General features: G+C 48.3%; 1 protein-coding gene across 2 annotated transcripts in view; it reads left to right on the forward strand.

Moving 5' to 3' along the window:
* Window positions 1–26,637, forward strand: part of DOCK1 (dedicator of cytokinesis 1) — a 535,081-nt gene that overhangs the window by 461,496 nt on the left and 46,948 nt on the right. For both annotated transcript variants that reach the window (XM_047760279.1, XM_047760280.1), the window contains exons 35-38: window positions 44–200; window positions 6,394–6,434; window positions 7,945–8,035; window positions 12,316–12,435. In XM_047760279.1, coding sequence (XP_047616235.1) covers window positions 44–200; window positions 6,394–6,434; window positions 7,945–8,035; window positions 12,316–12,435 — 409 coding nt within the window. The remainder of the gene's footprint in view (window positions 1–43; window positions 201–6,393; window positions 6,435–7,944; window positions 8,036–12,315; window positions 12,436–26,637) is intronic.

Below are 26,637 nucleotides of genomic sequence, written 5' to 3' on the forward strand. Positions count from 1 at the left end.
TTTTCGGAGCGTGATTAACAAGGTGCGTGTAATTATTTTCCAGCCTCCTGGAGCACTGCCGGAAGCACAAATACCTCGCCAAAACGGGAGAAACTTTTGTAAAGCTCGTCGTGCGCCTGATGGAGCGACTCTTGGATTACAGGACCATCATGCATGATGAGAACAAAGAGAACCGCATGAGCTGCACGGTCAACGTGCTGGTGAGGGAAACGTCCGCTGTCGGGTCTTCACCGGAGGCCGGAAGCTCACTGGCCCCCGAGCTTTGATTGGCGGGACGCACTTCCGTCGCTCGTTTCCTTGTCTGTTGCGGGGAGGGAGTGGAGGGTCGTTTGCAGACCGGCTCTAAATGTGTCTGCAAAACGATCTTTGCTCGGGCTGTTTTCGCGTTGTCCTTCGCGTCCTTCAGAACGACGAGCCATCTTACATTGTAACTAGGGCAGCACAGAGCTTGAGTGTGTCCTTACGAGGAGAGGGTAATTGTGTCCTCTCGCGGGTTGAAGGGTGACCTCCAAAAGCGGTGCCCACATCCTAGTCCTGACACCTGTGAATGTGACCTTATTGGGAAAAAGGCTCTATTGTGATTAAGTTAAAGATCTTGAGATGAGGCCATTCCAATGAATAAAGCCAATGACAAGCATCCTTATAAGAGACAGAAAAAGAGAAGACAGACCCAGCAGAGAAGGTCATGGAAAGAGGGAGGCAGAGATGGAAGTGATGGGGCCGCTGCAACCCAAGGAAGGAACACCTGGAGCCACCAGAAGCCAGAGGGGCAGGAAGGATGCCCTCCTGGACCTTCGGCGGGAATGTGGCCCTGCTGATGCCTTGATTTCAGACTCTAGCCTCCAAAACGGTGAGAGAATGCATCACTGTTGTTTTAAGCCACCACATTTGTGGCCATTTGTTACAGCAGCTGCAAGAAACTCGTGCAAGGCCATGTGTAGGCTAGAGTGAACTTGGCTGCCACCATCCATCCGCCGCCTGCACAGCTGCCGTCACTGGGACAGGGCTGGGTTCTGCGGACCCCCCAAGCCTGACATAGTTGTGGTGCTTGAGGAAGTACCCAAGGGAGATGAGCTCAGCCTCAGGGCACGGTCACTCTTGGGAGCCATGTGACCCCCACATCTGGCTGCAGAGCTCTTGGCATCTCTCTGCATCTTCCTCCTCCACTGCTCCCATAAGGAGCCAGAAATGCAGATTCTGGGCCCTAGGGGCATTTTCCTCCGCTTCCCCTGCCGGTCCCAGTGCACGAATGTGCACGAACACCCGCTTCCCAGTTTCTCCGCCTCCCTCCTCCGGGTTTTCCTCGTTGTCACCCTGTCACTGGACAAGAGAAAGATGCACAGCCCTGACCTCCCCCCCACACCCCATTCGGACGGCCTCTAGACACTTTGAGCCCACGGACATGGACTTGTGTCCCAAGAAGAACAGGACACATCGTTCATTCCTGAACATCACCAGAAATGTTTGAATTAAAAAGAAAAACCGAGGGGCGTATTTTTACCTTTCATCTCCTTCACTGTCAATACTGCGTCTGAGCTTTGCCCTGAGAAGCTCCAAGCTGCACACTCGTGCAGTCCCGGGCCCTGCATTCTGGGGCCGGGCAACCCCTTTTGACTGGTAAACATTTTCCATGACAGCGTTTTTTTCCTTGACAGTCTAATAAGCATGGGGGGACCTCCGGTTTCTGGCTCCGTTTACGAAAGGAGCTGGCGCGCTGTCACTCCCGTCCTCACTGTCAGCAAAAGCTGGCCAGCGGCAAGTCAACAGCTCTTCCTAGGTTCACCGTCTAAGATCCACGGGGGAAACTGCCACCCCACGCATTGGAGAGACAGGAGGAGAGAGAGAAGCAGAGCTTCCCGCAGCAGAAACCCAGGAGCAGGCATGGCCGCAGCAGCAAGGACTGGATTCCTTTCCCCAGTACCTCGTGTTCGCTTTCAGCATCAACTCACGAGGTGTCCTAAAGGCAAAAGGCGCAATTTGAAGAGCAAGAACCTCAGAGCTGGACTCGGACACACGGCCGAGGCTTTAGAATTAAATGACTGGGATGAGTATGTGACGGGCACTAACGGAGAAAGTAGACCTTCTGGAAGAACAGGTAAAACTAGCAGAAAGATGGGAACTCCAAGAGAGAATCGAAAGGGGGAGTGCCTGTTGGGGCGCAGTGCAAACAGATCCCACTAGGAACCATGAGGTTGTGGGTTCGATCCCTGGCCTTGCTCAGTGGGTGAAGGATCTGGCGTTGATGTGAGCTGTGGTGTAGGTCACAGACGTGGCTCAGATCCTGCATTGCTGTGGCTGTGGCAGCAGGCCAACAGCTGTAGCTCCGATTCAACCCCTAGCATGGGAACCTCTATGTGCCATGGGTGCAGCCCTAAAAAGCACACACAAAAAAAAGGAGTTCCTGTCATGGCTCAGCAGAAATGAATCCGACTAGGAACCATGAGGTTGTGGGTTCAATCCCTAGTCTTGCATAGTGGGTCAAAGATACGGTGTGGGTTGCAGATGCGGCTCGGATCCCGAGTTGCTGTCGCTGTGGTGTAGGCCGGCAGCTACAGCTCCGATTAAACCCCTAGCCTGGGAATCTCCATATGATGCAGGTGTGGCCCTGAAAAGACAAAAGACAAAAGAAAGAAAGAAAAAAGGAAGGAAGGAAAAAAGAAAGAACGAAACAAGGATGGAAGGAAGGAAGGAAGGAAGGAAAGAAGGAAGGAAGGAAGGAAAGAAAGAAAGAAAGAAAGAAAGAAAGAAAGAAAGAAAGAAAGAAAGAAAGAAAGAAAGAAAGAAAGAAAGAAAGAAAGAAAGAATCAAAAGGAAATGCTAGAAATCCAAAGCACTAACAGAATGAAGAATGCCTTTGGTCTCATCATTAAACTAGACATGGGTACAACCACTATGGAGAACAGTATGGAGGTACCTTAGAAATCTATCCATAGAACTACCATATGACCCAGCAATCCCACTCTTGGGCATATATCCGGACAAAACTTTCCTTAAAAAAGACACATGCACCTGCATGTTCGTTGCAGCTCTATTCACAATAGCCAAGACATGGAAACAACCCAGATGTCCATCAACAGACAATTGGGTTAGGAAGCTGTGGTGTATATACACAATGGCATACTACTCAGCCATAAAAAAGAACAGAATAATGCCATTTGCAGCAACATGGATGGAACTAGAGACTCTCATACTGAGTGAAATAAGTCAGAAAGAGAAAGACAAATACGATATATCGCTTCTATCTGGAATCTAATATACAGCACAAATGAACCTTTCCACAGAAAAGAAAATCACGGACTTGGAGAATAGACTTGTGGTTGCCAAGGGGGAGGGGGAGGGAGTGGAGTGGTTGGGGAACTTGGGGTTAATAGATACAAAGTATTGCCTTTGGGATGGATTAGCAATGAGATCCTGCTGTGTAGCAGTGGGAACTAAGTCTAGTCACTTATGATGGAGCCTGATAATGTGCGAAAATAGAATGTGTACATGTATGTGTAACTGGGTCACCATGCTGTACAGTAGAAAAAAAATTGTCATGGGAAAATAACTATTAAAAATAATAATAATAAAATTAAAGAGAGTGGCCAGAAAAAAAAAAAAAACTAGACGTGGCTGAGGAAGGAATCTGTGAACTTGAAATTTCTAAATATGTCTGCATGTGTATCCTAGGAACTTGGGAATTACTGAGGAGTTACTGTAGGAATTACTGGATTCTCTCCCTGAGACCTGGCCCAGGCTCTGTTTGCCTTTCCATCCACCTGGCTGTGCCAGACTGTGCCAGCAGGGCAGCGAGCTCTGCCCCAAGGAAGGACCTTGATCCTTTGTGCGGGAACAAGCCCACCTGTCACTCTGTGGTCTCCCTGCATCATTGCCTCTGTCCAAAGGAACTGACTTTCATGGCGCCCATGTGGTTAACACAAAGTAGAAATCAGTCTTTTTATTTTCTTTCTGTTTTTTCAGGGCTGCACCTGTGGCATATGGAGGTTCCCAGACTAAGGGTCAAATCGGAGCTGCAGCTGCCGGCCTCCACCATAGTCACAGCAGTGCCGGATCCGAGCCACGTCTGCAACCTACGCCATGGCTCATGGCAACGCCGGCTCCTTAAACTCACTGAGCAAGGACAGGGATCAAACCTGCATCCGCATGGATACTAGTCAGATTTGTTTCTACTGAGCCACGATGAGAACTCCGAAATCAGTCTTTTTCTACAGGAGAGAAACAGAAACCCTTTCAAAATCGTTGCCGGCTATGGACCTCCCTTTCTCGTACTCCCTCTGATCTTTAGGGGGATCTGAGGGCCCCGTTTGTGTCCAGAAGGGAGAATCAGCGTTATGTTTGACGAGGTTTCCAACTTGTTTTAAGCAGGAGGCACAGCCTAGTAGAGGAACCGAGAGGCGCTCTGAAGGTGGCCTTTATCCGCATCAGCATCAGGGTCAGATAGATAAGCTCTTGTGACACCTGATATCACGGTTCTGGACGTTCACGTGTGTCCCGCTCTCATTCCGAGATGATCTGACATCATTCTCTTCCTTCAACTTGAAACATCCTGAGTCATTCCTCCAAGAGTCAAGTGCTCTGTTCTTAACTGTTTCCTGGGGAGGTTAAGATGGATCTCAATTTATCAAATTCTTTCCATTAAAAAATAGACTAGGAGTTCCCATCGTGGCTCAGTGATTAACGAATCCGACTAGGAACCATGGCTGCGGGTTCAATCTCTGGCCTTGCTCAGTGGGTTAAGGATCTGGCATTGCCGTGAGCGGTGGTATAGGTCGCAGACGCGGCTCGGATCCCAAGTTGCTGTGGCTCTGGTGTAGCACAGCTCTGATTCGACCCCTAGCCTGGGAACCTCCATATGCCGCAGGAGCGGCCCACGAAATGGCAAAAAGACAAAAAAAAAAGAAAAAAAATTAAAAATAGACTAGATCTATGGATTACAGAGAAGTAGGAAAACTGGCTTTTTACAAGTAGATGTTCTGTCGCAGTGTTCACTGTCAAGGTCACATTTAATCGTATAAATATATTTTTACCCCCCTGGTCCATTTTTACCCTTCTCCTGGTACTTTTCTTATGAAACAGGTAGAGTTTCATAGTGAATATGTCTCTCCATCTCTAGATGAATATGGATGGATAAACATATGTTTAGAAATACACACAATGTCCTCAATTTATCATGAAGCAGAAACCCCCTTGAAATTCTAAGATTAAAAAACAGAAAACAGAGAATGTATTCATCCATAAATAAATGTAAGCCCATTGCCAAATTTCCCGTAGAACCATCGCTCTTTTTTTTTTTTTTAATGGAGTTAGTGGAACATTCTAGGTTTTGTGGGCGTACCTCCGCAAGCCAGTCTGCTCGTGTATTAGAACACAGTTCCCCCCAGACAGAATGCCCCTTTGTAATTAAGTAGAATCTCATTGTCACCTTGTAACTGTGCTGTCTTTAATTACTGGCCGACGATTCTGTTGTGTGTCACCTGGCTCGTCTCTGCATCATATCCACGTCTAAGAGCGGTCGAATCAGTGTTATTTTACAGATATAAATTATGTTCTTTACAAAGCTACTTAAGGGAACTCTACAATTCTGAAAATCTGAGGATGTGTCTTAGTCACGAAGGAATACAAAATCGAAATACAAGGCCAGTGGGTGAGCGCTGAAAGATTAGTGCTTAATGCTGGGTTGGAGCCTAGACCCAACGGGGCTGCTTGGGGAGCCACACATATCAGCCCCATGCTGGGAGGACCACAGGGGCGGGGGGCAGGCAGGAGGCTGCCCACAGAGCGCAGAAGTGGGCGCCCAGCGGTGTGAAGTAAGTAAGACAGAGAAAGGCAAATATCATATGGTATCATTTGTGTGGAATCTAAAAAAATGATACAAATGAACTTTTTACAAAACAGAAATAGACTTACAGACATAGAAAGCAAATTTGTGGTTACCAAAGGGGAATGTGGTGGGAGGGGGAGTAAATTAGGAGTTTGAGATTAAAATATACATACCATAGTGTTTAAATTATAGGAAATTTATTCATTAGAATCACCTCCCCCCCAAAAATGAAGAGCAATGTAAGATGTTTTTGCATTTTACGAGAACGTATGGTTCTAATTCAAAGAGTGGGGTTCATTTGGTTGTGTTTGACACAAGTTGAACTGTCATTTATTATTTTTAAATTTTAAGTTTTATTTATTTATTTTTTTGCTGCACGCAAGGCATGCAGAAGTTCCCAGGACAGGGATCGAACCCGTGCCACGGCAGTGACCCAAGCCGCTGCAGTGACAGCACCAGATCCTTAACCCACTGAGCCACAGGAGAACTCCACAAACTGTAAATTTTTAATATGCATATCACACCTTTTATAGAACAGGTTTCTTAAACCAGTGTTTGGTTTGATTTTTCAGAACTTCTACAAAGAAATTGAAAGAGAAGAAATGTACATAAGGTATGTGAGCATCGTGCTTGTCCACCACCTGTTTGTTATGACTGCTCTGTGTCAAGTTCATGTCTCAAAGGGTCTTAGAACCACGGGGGTTTGTCTTGTAGGAAACGTGTGAAGGCTAGAGAAGGAATTTGGAGGAGCTTCCGAAAGTATTGTCAGGCCTGGTCCAGTTGGTCCATGTCAACATGCAGGTGTTGGGGGTCAATATGGAGATTTGGGGGGTCATCCTTAGCCAACTCAGAAGCAAAGCCATAAAGGGTTATTTCACAGGGTTTTTTTCCTCTCGCCCAACCCTTATGACCCTTTTGAAAATAGTTACTGCTACAGGAGTTCTGTCGTGGCGCAGTGGAAACGAATCCAACTAGGAACCGTAAGGTTGTGGGTTCTATCCCTGGCCTCGCTCAGCGGGTTGAGGATCCGGCGTTGCCATGAGCTGTGCTGTAGGTCACAGATGTGGCTTGGATCTGGCGTTGCTGTGGCTGTGGGGTAGGCCGGCAGCGACATCTCTGATTGGACCCCTAGCCTGAAATCTCCATGTTGCACGGGTGCGACCCTAAAAAGACCAAAAAAAGAAAAAGACAAAAGAAAATAGTCACCACTCCAAAGTTGAGTGTTTCACAGAAAGCCCTATGATCGAATGAGGAACCCAGTTTCCACTTTGTCAGAAATAAGGCAACACTCTACGTGGTCCGTCTGTTCTTACTTTGACACCAAATGCCTTTATCTTCTACTGGATTTTTCTCCTTCACCAGCCTTTTTCTCTAGGTGATGGGCCGTGACTGGTATCCTCTTCGTCTTGTTCACCTTTTCGGACCAGTGTTAACAATCACCAGTTACAAGGCCAGAGTAATTATATGATCCACACGACATGATGGTTTTGTTCCATTAAGTGTGATTTTCCTAACTTTTGATTTCTAGGACTTTTTAAGTTTCTCCTTTAAAAACAGTACCATATGAATATAAGAAAATTTGGGAAAAACAACCAGTTTCCTTTTATTCCAAAATGTAGGTTTCTTTATATCAGAAAGCATCCTTTATTTCTTTATGGCATAGAAATTCTTTTGATCACATTCACTGTGATCATTGGAGCTTTTTATTCTCACGGATTTGTGTTTTTATGGATATGTGTGTGTGTGTGTTTGGACTCAGTGGAAATGTAAGAAATCACAAACTTGGTGCGATCTCATTTCAAAGGTATGAAGAAAACTCTAGAAAAGATGAGAAAGAATGAGAAATGCTGAAGTGCAAGTCTACCTTCTTTTGCCATCATCATTTTTTGTCCTGAAAAGAGAAGTCTTAAATTACATATATCTATATCTATTGTGTGCTAGTCTTGTTGGTTGTTCTTAGCGCTTTGTGTACCGGAAGCTTCCAAGACCCTATGAATTGTAAACATTGTAGAAAGAAAGTGCAGATACAATTTACTGTTGAAGGTGTTTATTTGGGTCTCAGAATTCTCAACACGAATTATTTGGTGATGTTTGAAGAATGCGCCTTTATTTTATTGTCTCAGGTATTTGTACAAGCTATGTGACCTGCACAAAGAGTGTGATAACTACACAGAAGCGGCTTATACCTTGCTCCTCCACGCAAAGCTTCTAAAGGTAGTAAAAATCACCATATACTTTTATGGTCCTGTCGTTATAAATTATAAGAGCATTTAAAATTTGATTTTCCCATGACAAATTTTAGGAAACCTGTAACTTAAGATTTTATGGATATTGACTCAACGCAATGGCAAAAACAAAGATAGTTAGGAAGTACTTTGATTATAGATTTGACCCTACCAAAAGCAAGGTTAACAAGATGATAGAGCAAGGTACCACGAAGCATCTTAAACACTCATCCCTGGTCTAGCAGCTCACACTGAGTTAGAGATGCTCTGATTCCATATTCCTGCCCACAGAACTCAGTAATGGTGGAAGGCGACCTCACTAAGAGGGAATTTCTGTTGTGGGACAGCTTAGAGAGAGGGTGACACCCCTCAGCATCTTGGCAAAGAGCGTGGGGACCAGCTCATGGCTTCTTTCTCCGTGAGTTTGAGGCGCTCCATTGAGATGTCCTGCAGGTCCATCAGCTCATGTCAGACCTCCCGCCTGAATCTTCTGGAGGGTGTTCCTCCCGAGCACAGGTCTGGCACGACAAATTTCCTCTCCAGTGATTCCTTTGATGTGCAGATGACTTTGGACATTGGTGGCGGGGGGGCGTAATCTAGTCATGTTCTCCCCCATGTCCAGTTTCATCCCAGTTAGTCATACAGGGTGGACCCACAGCAAATACCTGGGTCGATGTTCTTATTGATGGACGGAAAGATGGAAGTGTGAGTGGACAGCCATGTAGGTGGATGGATGGACGTGTGGGTAGAGGAGTAGAGGAGGAACTGCTGTCAACCTCCAGTTGTATATTTGAAAGCTCTAACAAGTCGCTGAATCATCTTTCCCATTGTGTCCTCATAAAAATTGAAAAACTAAACTAGACCAAGAAGAACCACTATGAGAATCACAACGGATTATCCATCCCTTCATGTAAAGACTGCTCATTCAAGGAATCCTGTTTCTAAACTCAGACCAAAAACTGAATGAAAGAAAACCAGATAAGATTACATTAAAAATGAGCGTCAAGCAACGTCTATTGTGTGTTGAGAGGATTAAGGAGGATATCCTATTTGGCAATGAAACTCCAGCAAGACTCTTCAGTTGTCAGCTCGCTCATGACCTCTTTAGGAGCCTGGGTGACACACACACACATAAGCTGCTCTAAAGATGCAGGAGTGTCTTTTGCCTGATTTACCTTTGCCTGAAAACAAGGGTCCACTACAAAGAAAACTCAATGAGAGTTCCCACTGTGGCTCAGTGGTAATGAAACTGACTAGTATCCACGAGGTCATGGGTTCCATCCCTGGCCTCCCGCAGTGAGTTGAGGATCCGGCGTTGCCGTGAGCTGTGGTGTAGGTTGCAGATGTGGCTCGGATCTTGTGTGGCTGTGGCTGTGGTATAGGCCAGTGGCTGCAGCTCCGATTCGATCCCTAGCCTGGGAACTTCCATATGCCACAGGTGTAACCCTAAAAAGATGAATGGAAGGAAGAAAGTTAGAAAGAAAGAAAGAAAACCCGAGACTCAGTTCAATCTGAATGCCTCATCCTTAGTCATCCAGGGTACCCCTTTCGCTTTGCAGCGCATGGAGCACTCCCAAACATCAGCTGTGAAGACAGAGCTTTCAATTGGTGCATCTCATGCCAGCTGTCCCACTCTGAATTCCAATGGCCTTCATTTGTTAGAAAACCAATTTTAGTAACAAGGCAGCTTTGAAACTACGAAAGTATTTCTTTTCCCCCAGGGAAATCGAAGTGGGGTTAACAGGCTGCTTGGCCCACCCTCACTCGCTCTCCTAGTAAATCAACTTTTGTATGGGCACGTGAATGTAAAATAGATAGATATGTGCAAAGTGTCATTAGTTTAATTGTTGCATTTGTTGAGCACAGATGGGTTTGTCACAAACAGTGCGAGGGGGTTTCACAACCCAAATCAATAGGTCCAATTGCATTATCTTTTCCGCTGGGGTTCTGCACTTTCCAGTTAAATGGTGAGCGCTATATAATCTTTCTGTACCATTTGCATCATTATGTTTTGCAATTTTTCCTAAATAGGTTTTGATATTGCTGTGAGTGTGAGTCCACGCTGGCCAATCAATACACTAAGGAACATTATTTGTATCGTTATGGAAACTCTTCGACCCGATTGATATATTCTTGTTCGTTACGTAAAAATCCTCCAATAGAATCTTCTTTTTTGATTAAGGATATTTTGTCCAAAAGCAAGGGCCATACAAACTTAAGCCTTTCGCCTAGCCATCAAGTTACTTCATCTCAGGGTTTTAAGTGGAAGGTATCAAGGAGCTTTGCTTCTCTAGTCAATATTGTTTAGGTGATTTTATGCACCAGGAACATTATGGGAGCTCTGAACTTTCTTAGTCTTAGATTTTATTGTAGTTACATTTCGGAATCATGTAGAATTTTACTTCTACCTCTTATAAGATAGAAATCTGGCCATGTTGTGAAACTCCACTATCGCTGAGTTTGTAACTTCCATTCATGGTTGGGATATGCACAACCCACTGGATGGTGAAAAAATTTGCAGCCCGCTGAAAGCTTTCTGATTCTTGCTTGACGTTCCTAGAGCAGAGGAGCCATCCTGGCCCCATGCGCTTTACCCTCTTCCTTGGAGCCTGGGTCTAGCGCGAGCTGGTCCAGAGCCCATCTGGTTCGGGGAGGTGGGAGGGGGTGTGTGCTGTGACAGCCAGCCTCTTAGGGAGCCTTTGTATGTTCTCCATTTTTGCAGACAAGTCCCTTTAAGGCTCTAGTTCTTTGCCCCAAGGGTTCCTGGCCAGCTTCTCCATTTCTCATGCCCCCTAAAATGTGGCACCATAGCTGGTCCCACTGCTCCAGATGTGGCTTCATCAGCCCTAAGTCCAGTGGGGTCCCCCTTAACCCCACTGTGATCCAGGAAGCCTGCAAGCCCACTGTTTCTTGGTAGTACCCTCACTGTCATGTCTTTTTTTTTTTTTTTTTTTGGCTGTGCTGGCAGCTTAGGAAATTTCCTGGGCCAGGGATCAAACCCACACTACAGCAGGGACAATGCTGGATCCTTAACCCACTGAGCCACCAGGGAACTCCCTCACTGTCCAGTCTTAGAACAGGGTCACGCGTCACCTCCTGAGTCCAACTGATGAGCAAGCCCATTCTGATTCTTTCCTCCAGGGAACCTCCCCAGAACCCCTAATCGTGCCTCCCACCCCAAAAAGCCCGCAAAATCTTTTCTGAGGAGTCCTTTTATGTCATTGTGCTCTGATTTGTCAGAGCATTCTCTCTGGGAGCAGCCACCTTCTGGCTCCTCTTTGACTAAGTGCCTTGCCCATAGTAGGTGCCCATCAAATACTGAAGTTTATTGAACCCTGTATTTATTGCCATTGCTTCGTTGAGCCTCAGCTCAGGGGTTTAGGTGTCACATGAGCTTTGCCTCCGCTGGGTGCGTCTCTCCAGCTTGCTGAGACCTCTGTGCTTCCTTTCTTTATGTGTCAGTCCATGGCCACGTCCACTAACACTGGCCGAGAAGTTCCCATCGTGGCTCAGTGGTAACGAATCTGACTAGTATCCATGAGGACAAGGGTTCGATCCCTGGCCTCACTCAGTGGGGTAAGGATCCAGCATTGCCGTGAGCTGTAGTGTAGGTCACAGACGCAGCTCGGATCACACTTTGCTGTGGCTGTGGTGTAGGCCGGCAGCTGTAGCTCTGATTGGACCCCTTGCCTGGGAACCTCCATATGCCATGGGTGTGGCCCTAAAAAGGCAAAAACAAAAAAGAAAAAAAACCCACTGGCGGAGCCCTGCCTCTACAGCTGGCAGCCTGCTGAGGGCCAAAGATCCCAAGACGCCTCCCTGTCCATAAGGAGCTCTCTTTTACCTGTGAGCGGGATCTGTGTGCCTCCGTGGCTGCTGCTGAAGCTGTTGAGCAGCCCCGGACGAAGCCAGCACCCCGAGGTGCCCCGCCCGAGGCAGCCATAAACCCCCTGGCTCTTAATTCATCTTGGGTGTTTCAAGGCAGTCGATCAGCAAGCTGACAGTTCAGCGTTTCCAAAACCTGCTAGAATTCTCTGCTGTGTGAATCCAGACCCAGCTCTCCCTTCATCTTGAGGCCTCTGCACAGAGGTTCTGCCCTCATTTCCAGACCTGACAACCTGAGGACAGCAGCTCCAAGGGTCCCTGGAGTCATGGCCCATGTACCTGCTCCGAAGCGGCAGTCACTGTGCCCTTTGACCAGAGCACAGGCAAACGGCAGCCCTAGGCGTGCCCTGACCTGGCCCTGCTCACGCTTTGCTTTTGTCTCAGTGGTCAGAGGACCTGTGTGCGGCCCACCTCACCCAGCGGGACGGGTACCAGGCGACGACGCAGGGGCAGCTGAAAGAGCGGCTCTACCAAGAAATCATCCACTACTTTGACAAAGGCAAGGTAAACAAAACGCGATTTTTCTTGTGTTTTCCTCTTTCCGTGTACCTCCCTGCAGCGTTGTAAACACATTTTTTTTTTTTCAACACATGATGTTTGTGGACCCAGAGGTTGGTTGCAGGTTGTGTATTGGAAGGTTTTATGCATGGACCTCCAGCTGGTACTTTAGGTAGAAATCTCCTCCTCCCCCAGAAAAAATCAATTGTCCTTTTATAGATGCTCTGCTGAAAGTCAGGACTGAAGAGCACAGGTATTTTTAGAGTCTTTGCCAGAGAAAACTGAGTCCGAGACGCTGATTTGGGGGATTTTCTGGCCACATGAGAGAGAATGCTTTCCTTTGACAGTTTGCATTTTTCTGTTGTCACCGAAACATTTATCCCACGGCTCACCGTCGGTGGCTTCTCCATTAATTGGCTCAAACAAGATTATTTAATCTGTTGGCTTCTCTGGAAAGGAAACTTGCCATCATTTTAATCAGCCGGTCATAGATCTCATCGCTGGAGTTCGTGTGATTCAGAGAAGGAGTAACAATTTGAAAGGTCCCGATGAAGATTGGGGAGGGGAGGGGACAAACACTTGAAATTTGGGGAACCTCGAACCTTTTGGTAAGAAATTGTAACTTTCGCTTACATTTTCTTTAAAGGTGTAAAAGTTTGATCATTGGTGCAGCTAAATGGAACCATAACCATTGGTGGTCGTGGGCTGCTCATTCTAGCCTGCAGAAGAAAGGGACAATCTAAGCGCTCAGAAATAAGATCCTGAAGCTTCTATTTCATTGCATCAATTTCCGTATTTTATTTGAATTTGTAAATTGCCGTAAGTTTTGAATGAGGCTAATCTTGTCTAATACAAGTAAATGAGGCATTCCCGTTGCGGGTTAAGAATCTGACCTAGGATGCCTGAGGGTGCGGGTTCCATCCCTGGCCTCACTCAGTGGGTTAAGGATCTGGCGTTGCCACAAGCTGCATCGTAGGTCACAGAGTCCACTCAGATCCAGCATTGCCGGGACTGTGGTGTAGGCCGGCAGCTGCATCTCCAATTCGTCCCCTAGCCTGGGGAACTTCCATATGCCGCAGGTGCAGCCGTAAAAAGAAAAAATAATAAGTAAATGAGTCTGCAGTCTGTAATCTCTCCACAGGAAAAAGTCCAGTGCTTGGAATTGTGTTCTTCATGTTTGTCCTGTTGGTAAAGCGCTGACATGCAGAAAAGAAAGGAATTACACAGTGCAAAAGAAAGGGGGGCCGGGGCTACTTTGGTTCAGAAGTTTAAAAAAATTCTGCCACCAAAGTGACATCTAAGGTCACTCTGCGCCTCCATCAGGCCTCTTTTTTTTTTCTTCTTTTTTTCTTTTTGTCTTCATCAGGACTCTTAATGCATCTCAGTGACCTGCTTCTTTTTTCACTTTGGGGAAAGTCCCCAGAGAATTCCACGAAGGTACCTGTACTCCTTCCGAAGGGCTGTGTCGTGTAGTACTGCGCGCTGGGTGGTTTTAAATGTCAGAAATCGATTCTCTCAGCGCTCTAGAGGCTCTAAACCTGATGCCAGCGTGCGCTGAGTGAGGGAATGATCCGGGGAGAGTCTGTCCACGCCTCGCTCAGTTCCTGGTGATGCCAACGGGCAGCGGCGTCCCTTGGTTTGTAGACACATGGCTCCAGTCCCAGCCTCTGCATCCCCGTGGCCTTCTCCCTGTGTGTGTCTGTGTCCAGACCTTTCTCTTCTGTGAACCCCAGTCTTTGGCTCTGTGGCCACTCAACCCGGGGTGATCACATCTCTGCTTGATTACATCCAAAGTCCGTTTCTAGGAGTTCCCATCATGGCTCAGTGGTTAACGAATCCGACTAGGAACCATGAGGTTGCAGGTTCGATCCCTGGCCTTCCTCAGTGGGTTAAGGATCCGGCGTTGCCGTGAGCTGTGGTGTAGGTTGCAGACGCGGCTCGGATCCCACGTTGCTGTGGCTCTGGCGTAGGCTGGTGACTACAGCTCCGATTAGACCCCTAGCCTTGGAACCTCCATATGCCGCAGGAGCGGCCCAAGAAATGGCAAAAAGACCAAAAAATAAATAAATAAAGTGCGTTTCTAAACAAGGTCATGTTCCCAGACATCGGGGTAACGTTAAGACCTCAGTGTATTTTTTGCTGGGGATGCAGTTCTACCCAAAACGGCACCTATTTCAAGAAAGGACGGTGCCTGCCCCTTTCGGCGGCTGTCGACGTAACCCAGACCCTTTTGAACAGATCGTGTGTGTTCTGCTTATTGACTATTCTCCTTGACACAGGACAAAAATCAAAATATTCAGAGTAGGAGAGTTCCCATCGTGGCGCAGCAGAAATGAACCTGACTAGCATCCATGAGGACTCGGGTTCGATCGCTGGCCTCACTCCGTGGGTTAAGGATCCGGCCTTACCGTGAGCTGTGGTGTAGGTCACAGACACGGCTCAGATCTCACGATGCTGTGGCTGTGGCGTAGGTCTACAGCTGCAGCTCTGATTCGACCCCTAGCCTGGAAAATTCCATATGCCTTAGGTGCAGACCTAAAAAGCAAAAAAAAAAAAAAAAAGTCAGAGTAGCATATGGTTTGGAAATAAGGATCCAGAATGGTCTATGAATTACACCTGGTCCTACAGCGAAACAGAATAGATTTCTTTTTAAGCTGTATTCAAGTAGAATTGATTTACAAGGTGGGATAACTTCTGCTGTGCAGCAGAGTGGGTCACACACGTACTCACATCCATTCTCTTTCCATCCTTTTCCCACATAGATTATCACAGAATATTGGGTAGAGTTCTCTGTGCCACACAGCAGATCCCTGGGAACAGAATGGATTTCTTCATAGAAATCTATTGAGGCTAATTACTAAAATTCTATTGACTTAGCCAGAGGACTTCTATTTCTCAGCAAACTGATTTATTAAAAAAAAAAAAAAAAAAAAAGCCACCCTTTCCCCTAGTGGCTCCCTGGCTCCTGATGTTCTAGAGTAGAGGGTGATGAGGTGCTATCCAATGGCCAGAACAGGAGGTTGGACCCAGGGAAGCTGGAAGGTCAGAGGTCACTGGGATGCAGGAATGGGTGCCTTGGCCGGTGACCGTTCTGGCTCCCATTCTCTGACAGCATTGGCCCCCAAGATTCCTCCAACCACGTCTGAACTCCTCTCCCCTCGCTTCTTATATTCTGACTATGCTTCCCCTTTGGGTCCTTGCACTCGCCAGCTTCCTGCCTCTGCCCAGAGGCGTCTGCTGCAACTGCCCTTGCCTCATTTCTTCCCACCTTAGCTTGATGCAACTTCTTCCCCAACACCCACTGTGTCCTCTTCTTTTCCTTTATAGCACTTACCACACTTTGCTGCGATAGATTTGATTTGCATGTGTATTTCCCTTAGCGAGTTTCCCAATGGGCCATAAGCTCTACCAGGAAATTGGTCACATGGGTTAATCCCCACAACACATCTTATTCTCAGTCCATGCCTGGCACATAACACAGGGCCTGTTTGTTGGGTGAACAAAGAAATGCAAGAATGAATGAACCAATGAATGAGTGAATGCTCAGCATTTAAGAGTGATTTCTGATGGACGGGACTCACTGATGATAGGCAGGACAGGTGGCCTTCTCAGGAATAATAAATTGAGGAACCAAGTGGGTTTGGTTGGTTTGGTGCTTAGCAAAAGTGGCCTCGTCCGGAAGGGAAAAAATGAATCTGTTTAGTTTGGACCCATGGTTCTTATCCAGGACCAGCAGGAGACCTTCTAGGCTGTCCTGCCCAAGGACAGGGGTAGCCCTGGCATTTGGTGGGTGGAGGCTACTCAACATCCCGCCAGGCCAACAGCCCCCACCACACAGAGTCATCCAGCCCCAAATGTCAGTAGTGTCCAGGGTGAGAAATCCAGGTTTTGCAAAAACTCTAAGTGACAAAGCATTATGGGCAAACAGAGAAATGGGCAGAAGGGATGGCCTCCCACGTGGCTGGGGTTTGGAGGAGACAGAAAGTTAATTCTGGTACAGTGAGCAGTTGGCTAACCTTTGGGTCAGGAAGGTTGACCTCGATTAAACATGCTAATCAAAGGTTAGGAGCACCGTTCCCCCAGCAGCTGTTAGAGTGGTATTGACAAGGCAGATTGAAAAGCCTGGTGTGGGATGCCCGGAATGTTTCTGCAAGAACATTGGAAAGAAACGGAAGTTGACTCATCTCTCTGAAGTTCAAGCGAGGCTGAGTGCAGGTGACGGAGAAAATGTCATCCCATGAAATTCAAAGTGCCTGGAGGATGGGCTGCGAAGCAAAAAAAAAGAAAAAGAAAAAGAAATTATTTTAACATCAACAAGCACTGCATTTCCTGGGGAAGAACATAGCAGAAGGAGGTAATTCCCCATCTCCGGTATCGGTCAGGATGGGCTGGAGTCCGCTAGACTTTCAACCTCCCAACGTCTATGGCCCCACACAACCCAGAAACTTCCGTCTCATGCTGCCCGCCCATCCTTCTTTCTGGGACCCAGTCCTGCCCCAAAGAAATGCAGCTTCAGGCCCCACACAGTCTGCCCAGAAATGGCACATGCATTTGCATGTGCGTATCATTTTTTCCCAGAACAATGTACTTTAAAAAAAAAAAAAAAATGAATTTTATCAGAGTTGACTTACAACATTGTGTCCATTTCAGGGGTACACCAAAGTGAATCCGTTATGCACACACACACCCCCGTTCTTTCTCAGACTCTTCTCCCACGTGGCTGTTAGAGAACCCTGGAGTGGATTGCCCTGTGCTGTACGGGAGGCCCCTGTTAGTTTGTGCTCATGTCATTGACACAAGCAAACCACAAGGTCTCGAGAAGCATCAGTGGGTGGGGCAGTGCCCAGGAGGGAAGGCCGTGTGTGTAGCAGCCACCTCTACCAGGATGTTTAATTGAACACAGGAGTCGGGCTCTCACCAAGGGCTCTCAAGGCCCGTGGACATTACCTAAGTGGACATATGTTCTCTCAAAGGTGATATTCACTGCACGGCTTTCCCCAACTGGACGTGTGAGAGTGGAGCTAGCTGTCCCCAGAACGTGGAGTTGGGCCTTGATCCCAGCTCCTCCATAGTTGACTTTCTTTCCTTAGGGGGGCGGGCAGGCCGGGGGAGATGGCTGGGAAGATGTGTTAGGCCGAGCAGAGCAGGACAGGCAGCATCGGAGGATGGGCTCCTGCAGCCTGTGGCCAAAATCTCACCAGGCAGGTATCACAGCCAAAGAGGTTGGCACTTTTTTGCCAGATTGAGAGTCACATTCATTTCGGAATTAAGACCAAGACCTGGTCTTATAATACCTGCCAGGTATATGCAGGGATCTGAGCAATCACATCCTCGTGCCTTTTCTGGAGCGAGGCCATGGCGGAGGTTGTTGCTGTAAATACGGACTTGATGTTGGGAAGAACCACTTGCAAACATTTCTGTCCGCCGCCCCAGCACTGCAGTTCTTGCGGGGTGAAAGAATATCTGGAGATGGGTGAAGGGGGACAAGTGATTCAGCCCGTGGAAACCTGAAGGAAGTTTGTGTGGGGCCCTTGGAGCAGGTGTGACCTAGCAAGCCAGTCCTTGGCTGACCCTGGGCTCTGACCTGAGCTGTGGGCTACAGGAGTCGCAGCCACCTGCACTTGAAACATGTCCAGTCCAGACTGGTACGTGCCTTCAGTTCACAGGACACTGGATTTTTAAAGCTCAGCGTGAAAAAAAGAACGGGCTGAATTGAGTCCACCAGACGTTCATGTGTGGAAGCCCTAACCCGAGTGGCTCAGATTGTGACAGTGTAGAGCCTGACCCAGTGTGACCGATCTCCTTATAAGCAGAGTTTGGGACCAGACACACACGCAGGAAGCATCGTCTGAGGACACAGCGAGAAGACAGCCGTCTACAAGCCCAGGAGAGAGCCCTCAAAGGTCACCGCCCCTCTGACAGCTTGGTCTTGGCTTCTGGAAAGATCCAGGACTGCAAGGAAATAAATTTATCTAAGGCACCCAATCACTGGTACTTTGTGATGGCAGCTTGTCAAAGATATCACTAATTTTTTTGTTAGTGATTACATGTTGAAATGATAATATTTCAGATGTGGTAAATATCCTAGAAATTATTTCCACGTTTTAACACATGGCTACTGGAAAATGTTAAGTGGCATATGTGGCCTGCCTGATGGTTCTGTGGGGACATACTGCTCCGAGCCAAAGGCTTTGTCCTTGTTAAGCACCAGGCACAGGACCCACTAACAAATTCGTCCACGTGCTGCTATTGAATTGAAGCTTTATGGCACGTCCTTTGGGGCCATCGGAGGCAGCCAGTCTTGCTTACGTGCTTTGATGGTGTATATGCTTTACCCTAAATGAACATCAGAAAGACTGAAGTAAATCTGAGAGAATTAGAAAGGGGGAACCTCAGCCAGAAAATAATAGAATTTGTGTCAGAGTGACAAGGGAAAGCATGATAACAAGCGCCAGGATTGGATTTGTTTTTTTTTTTTTTTTCTTGTGACGCTGTGGTATTTCTGTAATTTGAAATAACTGTCAAGAGTACGGTAATTGTATGAGTATTAGAGAATTTGGAGGGGTGGGCATGTCAGGGGCTCTTTTATGACCAGGAGCGCTGCTGAAGGAAACCCGACGAGGCCCATACTGGGGAGAGGAGGCCAGACTAGAGACAGAGGCGTTTAGGAAGGTAAACCGTAAGAACTCCGAAGAAGCGACATAGCCTTGCGGCAGCAAGATGGAGCCTTCTGGCACCTGCCTATTTTATTATTCAGATTTGGAATTATGCCTCTTAGGTTGTTTTCACTCGTGGTTTCACTTGAGGTTTGAGCTCTTAAGGATGGGTCTCGTTTTCTCATGGTCAGCTGTGTAGCCACGCGCCTTGGGGAATGGGGGCCGCTGACAGAGCAGCTCTGAGGTCTGCACCTTCTGGGCTGGGCTCCACCTGGGACACTGCTGAACAATTTGGGTCTTTGGGCAGAAGACCCAGGCAGGAGCCAGCTCCGCTCACCTGACGCCTTTGCCTCTTGGGCTCCAGCCTCCTGGGCTCCAGTCCAAGACGCACGCCACGAGATGGGTGCCCCTCCCCCGTGGTCCACCTCCCTCCCTGCCACCTTGCTTCCCGAGCCACCACTGTGAGTTCTAACAAAGTGGCCATGGCAACATAGCTTCAATTGCTCCAAAGATGTTCAAACCTCCGGGGTTTGGGGGGGCGGGGGGGAAGAACTGGCCTCTGCAGGAAGGACCTGGCTTCTACCTGGCAGGTGAGGCCACTTACCTAGGGCTCTACCTCGCACCCCACCCCCACCCGCCATTCTCCCTCCTCATTGCCCACGGCATCTCCTCTCTTTCTGAACATGTGGGTTTGTTTGTTTTTTGTTGTTGTTGTTTTGTTTTTTTTTTTCCATCTTTGAAAGCCACACTCGCAGCATATGGAGGTTCCCAGGCAGCTGCTGACCACAGCCTCAGCCACAGCAATGCCAGATCCAAGCCGCATCTGTGACCTACACCACAGCTCATGGCAACCCTGTATCCTTAACCCACTGAGTGAGGCCAGGGATAGAACCTGCGTCCTCACGGATACTAGTCAGATTCGTTTCCACTGAGCCATGATGGCAGCTCCCCAGAACATGCATTTGATTCCCAACCACCTGGCCTTCATGGCCTTCTCTGGGTATGGAACGGCCCCTCCTTGCCTGCTGACTTCACGTGGTGATCCCCCGCCACCTTCTGAGCACATTTCCATGCTGTGTCCACCTTGGAGCCTGTCCCGCCCCCCCACCCCCAGAGAGGCCCTCTCTCCAGGCTCCCTCTGCCCACGCCTGGGACTATTTATATGCATGCCTCTGGCCCTGGGAATCCCTGAGTCCCCTGGGGATCTTGTTTAAAATGCAGGTGCTGATTCAGTAGGTCTTGGGTGGGGCCCGAAACTCTGAATTTCTAAGCAGCTCCCAGTAATGGCAAAGCACCTGATCCTGGGACCACTCCCGAGTCACCTTGTCCTGCTTTGGCTGGAGCTCCTGTCTGACACTTCTCTTTGTTCCTCTGCTGGAGCCCTGTGCTGCCCACAGACTGGGCCCTCATTTTTTTTTTTTAATAGTCTGTATTTTTTTTTAATGGCAGTTTTTAGAGTCACAGCAAAATTGAGTAGCAGGTGGAGAGACTGCTTCCTTCCCTACCTCCCAACCCCGCACGTGCAGCCTCCCCCCCTATTAACAGGGTCATTTTTTTGCAGTTCCCATTGTGGCTCAGTGGGTTGAAAACCCAGCTAGTTCCATGAGGATGCAGGTTTGATTCCTGGCCTTGCTCAGTGAGTTAAGTATCTGGCGTTATCACAAGCTCCAGTGTAGGTCACAGATACAGTTTGGATCTGGTGTGGCTGTGGCTTTGGCTGGTAGCTGCAGCTCCTATTCGACCCCTAACCTGGGAACTTCCATATGCCAAAGGCGCAGCCCTAAAAAGAAAAAAAAAAAAAGTGTCATTTTTATTGAATTGGGCACTTTCTGGGCAGTGCTTAAGCAAACACTGGAAAAGGCGGCCATGACTCAGGAATCCCACGGGGTCCCTGACGTTGGGCTTACTTGTCTCCTGTGTGTGGTGTTGCCTCCTGACCCAGACCCTGAGCCCCAGGGAGGCCTGAGGGGCAAGCCTCTCTGCTCCCACCCCTGCCCAGCAGCTCCCAGGCACATGCCTGCCCTCACTCCTGCGGTGCCAGGCTTGAGACTGCGTTATCCGCGGGTTCCTTTCCCAAATCTGACGCTGACTGGAGCCCAGTACTGCCTTCACTGCAGAGGTCATGGGTGGAATACGGACAGATTCTTCTGAGACCCGGGCTGGCCTTTCCTGCCTGGGCTCCTGTGCATCCTTGAGCAATAGGTCTGCAGTCAGAATGACCTCTGGGTCCATGGGGAGAGCGGGCAAGGCCAAGTGCACAGGGAGGGCCACCTGGCATCGGCCAAGGATCTGCTTACCTGCAGACCCGTGGCGCCTCGCAAACCGACACTCTCCCGCAGCACGTGAGGATTTAAATAACAAGAATTTCTTTAGTTTGATTTTACACTTGTTTGATTTTAGAGGAAAACATTTGTGGTTCTGGTTTAAAACCACATATTCAGGGAAGGGGTCTTAGTACTACAGTTGAACTTGAAGGCCGGCGATGGCGGGGGACCACGCAGTTGTAACATGGAATCTAAGTAGCACCTGAACCTGGCAAAAGCAGGACTCAGTTACAGTTGCACTGCTATGGGCTGTCACCTTATGTGATTAAAGAAATCTTTTTTTTTTTTAATGATTTTTATCTTTTCCATCATAGCTGGTTTACAGTGTTCTGTCAGTTTTCTACTGTACAGCAAGGTGACCCAGTCACACATGCATATACAGACATTCTTTTTCTCACGTTATCCTCCATCATAAGTGACTAGACTTAGTTCCAAGTGCTACATGGTGGGATCTCATTGCTTATCCATTCCAAAGGCAATAGTTTACATCTATTAACCCCAGATTCCCAGTCCACCCCACTCCCTCCACCTCTCCCTCCCTCTTGGCAACGACAAGTCTGTTCCCCAAGGCCGTGATTTTCTTTTCTGTGGAAAGGTTTATTTGTGCTGTATATTAGATTCCAGATATAAATAATGTCATGTGGTATTTGTCTTTCTCTTTCTGACTTACGTCACTTAGTATGAGAGTCTCTAGTTCCATCCATATTGCTGTAAATGGCATTCTTTTGTTCTTTTTCATGGCTGAGTGGTATTCCATTGTGTATATATACCAAATCTTCTTAATCGATTCATCTGTCAATGGACATCTAGGAAATTATCATTATATCTTTAATATGTGGGAACTTTACACATCCTGGCGCTAACCTGCACTGTTTTTTAAATTTTTCTAAATTAAGGTACACTTGATTTACAATGTTGTGCCAATTTCTACTGTACGGCAGAGTGACGCGTTCTTCTTCTCATATCATCTTCCATCATGTTCTATCCCAAGAGATTGGTTACAGTTCCCTGTGCTGGACAGCAGGGCCTCGTTGCATCTGCTTTCCTTTTAATCTTTTTCAAAGTTTCACGGAAGCATGGTTCCTGAGCAAAGGTTGTGACCGTCTCTGCGGTACCACAACGTGACCCGAGCATATTCTTCTGCACCTGCAGTTTTAAATGCATGCAGCTCCCCTGGAGCAAGTGGAGACTCAGCAGCATCCAAGGCAGATCCTAGAAGCCTGGAGTACAGCCCCTTAGAGGAGCCGCTGCCCATCCCACCCAGGGGCAGCCCAGGATGCCCGCAAGCCTAGAGTCAGATTCTGTTGAAACTGCCTCCCCCCCTGTGCTCTGGAAGCAGCAACGCTGAATGGGCTTTCTGCTCTTTCCTATTGGACACTCCCTGACTTCTGAATTACCTTCTGTTATCTTGCTGTATTTCTTCTGCACAAAATCATTCTTTTATTTTTGCTTTTCCACCATTTTAAAAAGTTTTGAATGGCTTTCAGGCCAGCTCCTGGTCTTTTCATCTTTTTCTTGCCTCTCCCCAAAATGTCATTTCCCTCTGTTTCCTTTTTCATTCTTTTGCACGTCTTCCTTCCTGGGCTAATAATTACTCCTAAGTCCTTTTCCGTTCTCTCCTTTCCACCCGTCTGAGCACCTCCCGAAAGCCTTCTGCCGAGTTTTGTGGTGGCAGTCAACCGTTCCTTCCTGAAGATGCCTTCAATTGTCTGTCTTATTGTGTTTGGTTGAGGCCTAGTAATTTTCAATAAAGCCCTTAATCCAGGTACTTCACTGAAAATTACCAGGCTTCTCTATGGAGGGTGAGTCGAAAATAGAAGCCTTGCGCTCAGGAAAATGCAGTCAGAGTGAGACAGTCAGTATTAACGAGCGTTAACCGCCTCCAAAACCGGGAAACAACCGGGCAGCCTCTGCCAACAGGGCTCAGAGCTGCAAGTCCACGTGATGTCTGAGGCCCTGGGGCTATTTTCAACCGGAGCTCTGCTGCTTTCCCCTTAAAATAACCTCCCCGTGACAAAGTTCGCACTTTGCCTTGCGCCCAAGTCAAAAAATGAGGCATCTTGCATCATCTTGTGAACTAAAAATAAAGGTTTGGGAGCAAGCTTCCACTTTGGGTGAGATGGTTGGATTTCTTTTCTAAGTTTTGGCAGTGACATTTGCTCATCCTCTGCGTTTCCTTTTTAAAACAGCGTTGTCATTAAGAGGAATTACAGGTGCACACAGACTAGCACCCTCTTCTTGATTCATTCTCAGCATTTCCAGAACTTTTGAAAATGCTGATATTCACCAGAATCTGTTCAAGGAGCAAGAATCTGGCCAGGGTGATCAGAGAGACGGTGTGTTAATTATGATTCGCTCCCCAAAAAGAACAATTTATCATCAAAGCCTGAGAATAGCAAGGCGTAGAGTCCTAACCACCCCCATCCCGCCTGCAGGGTCCCTCCCACGACCAAGCCTCCTGGGTGCCAAGCGCCCCCAACACCCATGACTTAAGGGGTGGGAGGGCGAGGCCTCCTGGGGCATCATGATGTCTAGACCTCGGGCTAAGGGATGAGCAGGTAGACACCTGAGCCTCCCCCGCTCTGTCACACGGGTGGGCACTGAGTCTCCCCACCTCAGTGTGGGAGTGATTCCCTCTTCTGAGGACCAAGGGGGACTTCACAGAGAAGGTGACACGTAAGCTCATCCTTTTTATTTTAATTTATTTGAATTGAAAAATTGAATTGTACTTTTTTATATGTCAGTTTTTTAATTTTATTTCTTTATTCAAGTATAATTGATTTGCGATGCTTAATGAGACAGAGCTTGCCAGGTGGTGGCAGGGAGGGGCAGGGAGTCCTAGGAGTCGGGGGAAGGGCAGGATTCTGTGGAGTGGGGGAGGGCCGGGATTCTCAAGAGTGGGAATCTGGGAGAGGCCAGGGTTCCTGAAGGCATCTCACTTTTCTGGAGCAGCTCAGAAGTCTGTCTGTTGGGGGAGGGAGGAGTTTCTAGAGACAGATTCAGAGAACTCGGGAGCCCCTCTGACCATGGCCTTACAGGGCTCCTGAAGATTTGACTTACTCCTTAAGGTGCAAGGAGCCAAGGAAATTTTTTGAACATAGGCAAGGAAGCCTGTATTTTCCTCTTTTCAGAGAGTGATTTTGGCTACAAGGAGTCAGAAGCCCTGGGCTGGGGAGTCTCAAACTCTTGTGCAGGCCCCAGGGAAGGTGGTGGCAGCGAGGGTGAGGAAAGGCAAGTGACATCTCCAGTGAGTGGACGTCAGTTGATCACACCGTGTGTCTCAAATGGGGTCAGTGTTGGGAGGAGCGGGGTACCCAGTCCCAGGGTGGCTCAGATGCCCTGAGCAGAACTGGGATCAGCTTCTTGGAAGGGCCACAGAGCTGGAAGGGGAGTGACTTCTGATCAGCCCCGGAGGTTTAACTTCCTCGAAGGTAGTTAAAGCAGCTCTGAGTGATTGGGCTTCATTCCAGCTCTCCGTTAATTCTTTTCAAAGTGATTGATTTTCCAGCTGGAGGTCACCCGGGCTGTACACTGCAGCTTTGGCCTCCACGCAGCCACCCCCCCGCCCCCGAACACGCTGTCCACAGGGCTGATCTGTCCTGCATTCTGCTTCCCTCCTGCGCCTGTGCCCCGATCCCTGGCCCCTCCCAGATATCGCTGGGCCCGTCTGCCCTCTCCCTGGGCAGCAGTGTTCTCTGCTCCATTGGCCGGTACACTCTCTTTTTCCACCATGCCGTTATTTCTCCAGCTTTAAAAAAGTTCTCTCTCAGCCTGCTTCTTTCTTGTCTTCTTTTCACAATCCTCTTTATTTTATTTTATTTTATTTTTTTTTAGTCTTTATTGGGCTGCACCTGCAGCATGTGGAGGTTCCAGGCTAAGGGTCTAATCAGAGCTGCAGCCACCAGCCTACGCCACAGCCACAGCAACGCCAGATATGAGCTATGTCTGGGACCTACACCACAGCTCATGGCAGCACCAGATCCTTGACCCACTGAGCGAGGCCAGGGATGGAACCCGCAACCTCATGGTTCCTAGGCAGATTCGCTTCTGCTGCGCCACAACGGGAACTCCTACAATCATCTTTAAAGAGCTGACTGTCCACCCCTCTTCCTCCTGTTTCCTCTGAGCCCACCCCCATCACAGGTGCCCAATAGTTCTCTGCAGAATGAGGGGGTGAGTGACAGGGTATGTCCCTTCTCCTGCCAATCAAACAAGAAGCAAAAGGCAACAGTATCTTTTGCTGCTGGTTTAGGCTTCCCAAAGTCCTGAAGAAGTACGGATGTCCTGGCTTAAAGAAAAAGGCAAAAATCCCTTTAAAAAAAAATTACTCTTGGAGTTCCCGTTGTGGCGCAGCAGAAACCAATCTGACTAGGAATGATGAGGTTGCGTGTTCCATCCCTGGCCTCGCTCAGTGGGTTGAGGATCCCGCATTGCTGTGGCTGTGGTGTAGTCCAGCAGCTGTAGCTCTGATTGGACCCCTAGCCTGGGAACCTCCATGTGCCAGGGATGTAGCCCTAAAAAGCCAAAAAAAAAAAAATTACTCTCTCCCTACTCTTCCTCCCATTTGCATTAAAACTGAGCAAATTGTTTTCCGTGTAGATCAATAAAGAAGTGCTGTGGGGGGATGAGCACGATGTAGCTGGGCCCTGATCCTTGAGTACTTACTGCACCAGGAGGCAGGATTTATCCTCGAGTCTTCCTCTGTCCGGCCGAGGCCCAGATGCCATGATTTCCTGCCACCCTGCACCCACCCACCCAGAGGGCAGCCAGGCCCTCTGACTGTCTTTCTCAGGCTGCTGCTCTGGTGTCACTGTGCAGTTGGGCGGCACTGATGCAGGCTACAGAGGGGAAGCTCCGTCGTGGAGCGTGACTCTGCCTCAGAAATGTCTTCAGAAGATGTCCAGCCTTTGCTCAGATCAGCGGAAACAAGCGGAGAACAGGAGGAAGGACCCAGGCTGGGCCTTGGCTCAAGGAGAGAGATGGGGGTGCCCAGAAGGCGTGTCCATGCTGTAAGGAGAGGTGGCAGCAATGCCGGGACTGGCTGGGCCCCTCTCAGTGGGACCACACCCCCTGGGAGTTGCCATGGCGACCCATGCCACACATCTTTTCTGGGGACTCAAGCTCCTCAACCTCCAGAGACTAGAAGGAAGCTCTCACTCACGCCACTCCTCCGGTGAAGCGCTCACTGGCCAGGGCTGCAGGCTAGTTCTGGGCCACCTTGTCCCCTC

The sequence above is a fragment of the Phacochoerus africanus genome, chromosome 15 (assembly GCF_016906955.1).
Source record: "Phacochoerus africanus isolate WHEZ1 chromosome 15, ROS_Pafr_v1, whole genome shotgun sequence".
In the NCBI taxonomy this organism is placed as follows: Eukaryota; Metazoa; Chordata; class Mammalia; order Artiodactyla; family Suidae; genus Phacochoerus; species Phacochoerus africanus.